Raw genomic sequence first — 6,000 nt, 5'->3', positions numbered from 1 at the left:
CCAGCTCTAGACTTCTGCCTCAGGGACCTTTGCGCCAGGTCCACTTCAGGCGCCTTATCTACACCCCTTCTGCCACCAGCCACACCAGCATCTTCGAGACGTAACTCATGGCACTCACACCTCCATTCCTTATGGCAGGCTCGATATTCGCAGGTTCTGCCTTCTCAAGGCATTCTCCTGCTCCTCCACCTTTGCCTTCAATGTTTTACACAGGTCCCCTAGGAGCCCCACCTCAGCCTCCAGACCCACCACATGATCGCTGTGGTCCAAGATCACTCCTTCGATCTCCCGAATCTGCGACCCCGGTACCTCCAAATATTTCTCCACCCGTTCCACAGAACTCTTCAGGGCTGCCACTGCTCCTTCGGTGTCCAGTATCGGGTAAAACAAGCTTTTTTCTGTGCCTTCAACCACTCACTCCATGATCAACTCTTGCTCAATATGGGAGCTCAGGGTCATGGCTGATGTCCCTGGCTCCTTCACGTGTGCAAAGTGTGTCCAGCTGCAGCTCTTGTTAGACTGCATGACGGCTCTGGAGTTGCGGATGGACTCACTTTGGAGCATCCGCGATGCTGAGGAGGTTGTGGATAGCACGTTTAGTGAATTGGCACACCACAGATTAGGATTGCTGAGGGAGAAAGGAAATGGGTGACCAAAATGCAGAGAAAAAGCAGGAAGGCAGTGCAGGTGGCCTCTGTGGTCATCTCCCTCCAAAACAGGTATACTGTTTTGGATAATGTTGGGGGAGATGACTCACCAGGGGAAGGCAGTAGTAGCCAGGCTCATGGCACTGTGGCTGGCTCTGCTGCACAGAAGGGTGGGAAAAAGAGTGGAAGGTCTATAGTCATAGGGGATTCAATTGTAAGGGGAATAGATAGGCGGTTCTGTGGTCGAAAACGAGACTCCGAATGGTATGTTGCCTCCCAGGTGCACGGGTCAGGGTTGTCTCAGATCAGCTGCAGAGGGAGGGGGATCTGAAGGGGGAGGGTGAACAGCCAGTTGTCGCGGTGCATATAGGCACCAATGATATAGGAAAAAAACAGGATGAGGTCCTACAAGCAGAATTTAGAGAGTTCAGAGTCAAGTTAAAAAGTCGGACCTCAGAGGTAGTAATCTCAGGATTACCATGTGGTCGTCAGAGTAGAAATAAAAGAATAGGCAGGATGAATGTGTGGCTTGAGAGATGGTGCAGGAGGGAGGGGTTCATATTTTTGGACATTGGGACCGGTTCTGGGGGAGGTGGGGCTACTACAAATCGGGTGGTCTACACCTGGCCGGACTGAAACCAATGTCCCTGGGGGTGCTTTTGCTAACGCTGTTGGGGAGGATTTAAACTAATGTGGCAGGGGGATAGGAACCAAATGAGGAGATTAGTGGACAGTAAGGAGGCAGTAACTAAAGCCTGTAAGGAACTAGATCATGAAGTCAGCGTGATTAAGGGGAATAGTAGGCAGGGAGCAGATGATGAACGCAAAGGGACTGGTGGTCTGAGGTGCATTTGTTTTAATGCAAGAAGTGTAGTAGGTAAGGCAGATGAACTTCGGGCTTGGATTAGTACCTGGGAGTATGATGTTATTGCTATTACTGAGACTTCGTTGAGGGAAGGGCATGGTTTGGTCTTCTAAAACGTGGACAGGTCCCCAGGTCCAGATAGGATCTATCCCAGGTTACTGAGGGAAATGAGAGAGGAAATAGTTGGGGCCTTAACAGATATCTTTGCAGCATCCTTGAACATGGGTGAGGTACCGGAGGACTGGAGAATTGCTAATGCTGTCACCTTGTTTAAGAAAGGTAGCAGAGATAATCTAGGTAATTATCGACTGGTGAGCCTGACGTCAGTGGCAGGGAAGCTGCTGGAGAAAATCCTGAGGGATAGAATCGATTCCCATTTGGACGAAAATGGCCTTATCAGTGATAGACAACATGGTGTTATGCAGGGAAGGTCATGTCTCACCAACTTAATAGAATTATTTGAGGAAATGAAAAAGTTGTTTGATGAGGGAAGGACTGCAGATGTCATATACATGGATTTCAGTAAGGCATTTGATAAGGTTCCCCATGGTAAGCTGATGGCGAAAGTGAAGTCTCATGGGGTTCAGGGTGTACTAGCTAGATGGATAAAGAACTGGCTGGGCAACAGGAGACAGAGAGTAGTAGTGGAATGGAGTTTCTCAAAATGGAGAACTGTGACCAGTGGTGTTCCACAGGGATCCGTGCTGGGACCACTGCTGTTTGTGATATACATAAATGATCTGGAGAAAGGTATAGGTGGTCTGATTAGCAAGTTTGCAGATGACACTAAGATTGGTGGAGCAGCAGATAGTGAAGGGGACTGTCAGAGAATACAGCAGAATACAGACAGATTGGAGAGTTGGGCGGAGAAATGGCAGATGGAGTTCAATCCGGGCAAATGCGAGGTGATGCATTTTGGAAGATCCAATTCAAGAGCGAACAATACTGTAAATGAAAAAGCCCTGGGGAAAATTGATGTACAGAGAGATCTGGGTGTTCAGATCCATTGTACCCTGAAGGTGGCTGCACATGTCGATAGAGTGGGCTTTCCTTCATCGGAAGGGGTAGTGAGCACAAGAGTTGGCAGGTCATGTTACAGTTGTATAAGACTTTGGTTCTGCCACATTTGGAATATTGCGTACAGTTCTGGTCGCCAAGAAGGATGTGGATGCTTTGGAGAAGGTGCAGAGGAGGTTCACCAGGATGTTGCCTGGTATAGAGGGTGCTAGGTATGAAGAGCGGTTGAGTGGATTAGGATAATTTTCATTAGAAAGACGGAGGTTGAGGGGGGGAACCTCATTGAGGTTTACAAAATCATGAGAGGTATAGACAGGGTGGATAGCAGGAAACGTTTTCCCAGTGTGGGGGACTCAATTACTAGGGGTCACGAGTTTGCAATTTTGGAGCTCAAATATGTAACACTGTGACTCATAAGCATTGGTATCAGGAATAATTCTGGTATATTGAAGAAACAAACACACAATATCAGTTCATTTATCTTTTAATACTTTTTTCGCACAGACCTAAATGCTTATTATGACTAATATTCTTCATTGAATTTAGAAAAGATTATACAAAACTTTACCATATACAAATATTTTGTGAAAAAATATAGATGTTTTAGAATACAGGTACTTACTCTGAATGACATATGCTTGCTATTTGAAAAGCATTTAAAAAGTTGTAGATATTGCACAAAATGACAGTGTGAAATTGTACAATGATGTTAATATATTCATACTGAATGCACCAATACCGTCTTCGTCAGTTGACTTCAGCCTGTGGCGATAAGTGAATAGCTGTGTACTGTATTGGTGGAGGAGGGGGTTTGAATGATGGTGGTCCATACCTGTTGGGAAAAAGAATCATAAACCCAATTATTCATGAACTAAACTCATTAATTTATTTTTGCTGCAAATATCTTTAATCTGATTTTCGGATTTTCTCCTGATCCTCATAGGGGGTGATTTTTCTTCTTCTGTTCCAAGGCATATTGGAATGCCAAGACACAGCAAGTACAAGGTCGTCAGTTTTACTGTCTTAGAACATAGAACATTACAGCACAGAACAGGCCCTTCAGCCCTCGATGTTGTGCCGAGCAATGATCACCCTACTCAAGTCAAAGTATCCACCCTATACCAGTAACCCAACAACCCCCCCCCCAATTAACCTTATTTTTTAGGACACTAAGGGCAATTTAGCATAGCCAATCCACCTAACCCGCACATCTTTGGACTGTGGGAGGAAACCGGAGCACCCGGAGGAAACCCACGCACACATGGGGAGGACGTGCAGACTCCGCACAGACAGTGACCCAGCAGGGAATCGAACCTTATACTCTATTTTAAGCGGGGGCAGCACGGTGGTCTAGTGGTTAGCACAACCGCCTCACAGCGCTGAGGTCCCAGGTTCAATCCTAGCTCTGGGTTACTGTCCGTGTGGAGTTTGCACATTCTCCCCGTGTCTGCGTGGGTTTCGCCCCCACAACCCAAAAATGTGCAGAGTAGGTGTATTGGCCACGCTAAATTGCCCCTTAATTGGAAAAAATAATTGGGTAATCTAAATTTATATAAAAAAAATAAAATACTCTATTTTAAGCAATAGTGTTCTCCCTTTTCAGTCAGATGGTCATAAATTCAACTCTCTCATTTGGGAGAATTGAGCACAATATCCAGACTAACATTTCAGTAAAGTTAGCCAAAAAACTGCAGGAACATGCCCATGTCCGAGCTGACAGCTATCTCTGAAGCAACATCACCAGAAACGTGCTCTTCCTGATTTTACACTCTGCAGTGAAGAAACAGATTTTGCCATTCACATTGCTGTCAACAGCTGAGCAATTTTTCTGTCGAGATTTCCGCTAATTTAGTGTCTCTTCCATTGCAATGCCCTCTACATGGGAATCTGTGGTGTGTTGGAGTAGGGCAAGTAACAGTGAGACTCTTATCCTCACTGAGACACACAGGATTAAATCTTAATGATGCTGAACAGTAAGAGCATTATGGAATCCTTTATGTCCATCTATACTTACAGGGATTCAGATTATCATATCACCTGATTTAAACTGCCGTTCTAACTCAGCACTCCACTGGAGTGTGAACCTAGACCATAAATTTAAGTCCGAGAGTGGGGTTTGAAGTCACAGCTCTGACTGACAGTGCTACTAACTAAGCCATGTTGGATTAGTGCAACTCTTTAAAATGTTTGACTGGATTTATATTTTTGTTGTGTTTGTTAGGGAATTTCCCAGTAATGTTATGGGCAGCACGGTAGCATGGTGGTTAGCATAAATGCTTCACAGCTCCAGGGTCCCAGGTTCGATTCCCGGCTGGGTCACTGTCTGTGCGGAGTCTGCACGTCCTCCCCGTGTGTGCGTGGGTTTCCTCCGGGTGCTCTGGTTTCCTCCCACAGTCCAAAGATGTGTGGGTTAGGTGGATTGGCCATGCTAAATTGCCCGTAGTGTCCTAAAAAGTAAGGTTAAGGGGGGGTTGTTGGGTTACGGGTATAGGGTGGATACGTGGGTTTGAGTAGGGTGATCATTGCTCGGCACAACATTGAGGGCCGAAGGGCCTGTTCTGTGCTGTACTGTTCTATGTTCTATGTTATGAATAACTCGGACTAAGCTTCTAAAAATCTACGCTTTTAGGAACTATCACTGTTTTATATTTTAAGTTAGAGTTACCCACATGGTTCAACAAGCACTCTGACCTACATTGGTCCCTCAGGATTGAAACAGACTATCTGGCCATTTAGATGTGTGCAGATTGGTAGCCACATTTCCCTACTGTCCAGCAGTGACAATATTTAACAAGTAATGCCAGGATGGTGCCAGGATAATGCCAGCTTGAAATGAAATGAAATGAAAATCGCTTATTGTCATGAGTAGGCTTCAAATGAAGTTACTGTGAAAAGCCCCTAGTCGCCACATTCCGGCGCCTGATGCCAGGATGGTGCCAGGGCAGTGTCAGCTTGATGCCAGGAGGTGCGCTTGGGTGAAGATCGTTTCCTGGTTTGCTGGCTCTGTATTATGGCGGCCTTTAAAAATGGTGCCAGGATCAACAAGTCGCTGAGTTAATGGCGGTATGAGCCAATCAGAGGCCACCTAACAGCGATACTTCACGGGAAAAGCCACCTTTGCCATCAGCAGTCTCAACACCACTTTTCTGCAGACTTGTCTCAGATCCACTCCTCTTTCTGTCAAACTAAATGTGAAATTAAATCATATTATATTCAGTGCCACCAAGAGGTGTTTTCACTGTGATGTAATTAATTAATCCTGTCTTACTACACATTACCAGATCTAGTCTATCCTGCTTACGGTAGCACGTGATTAGCACTGTGGCTTCACAGCGCCAGGGTCCCAGGTTCGATTCCCTGCTGGGTCACTGTCTGTGTGGAGTCTGCACGTTTTCCCCGTGTCTGCATGGGTTTCTTCCAGGTGCTCCGGTTTCCTCCCACAGTCCAAAGACATGCAGGTTAGGTGGATTG

At 45.9% G+C, this 6,000-nt stretch overlaps 1 protein-coding gene across 1 annotated transcript in view; it reads right to left on the bottom strand.

The window, feature by feature from the left end:
• Window positions 1-2,995: 2,995 nt before the first annotated feature.
• The window catches only part of LOC119977744 (T-cell surface protein tactile-like), a 186,680-nt gene continuing 183,675 nt past the window's right edge, over window positions 2,996-6,000 (bottom strand). Inside the window, exon 13 of the mRNA XM_038818948.1 lies at window positions 2,996-3,361. Within this exon, the coding sequence (XP_038674876.1) occupies window positions 3,277-3,361 (85 nt within the window). The 3' untranslated portion in view covers window positions 2,996-3,276. The remainder of the gene's footprint in view (window positions 3,362-6,000) is intronic.

The sequence above is a fragment of the Scyliorhinus canicula genome, chromosome 14, assembly GCF_902713615.1.
Source record: "Scyliorhinus canicula chromosome 14, sScyCan1.1, whole genome shotgun sequence".
NCBI classification, from domain to species: domain Eukaryota; kingdom Metazoa; phylum Chordata; class Chondrichthyes; order Carcharhiniformes; family Scyliorhinidae; genus Scyliorhinus; species Scyliorhinus canicula.
Note: the sequence above shows the minus strand (reverse complement) of the source record. Positions and strands in the feature narration are given on the sequence as shown.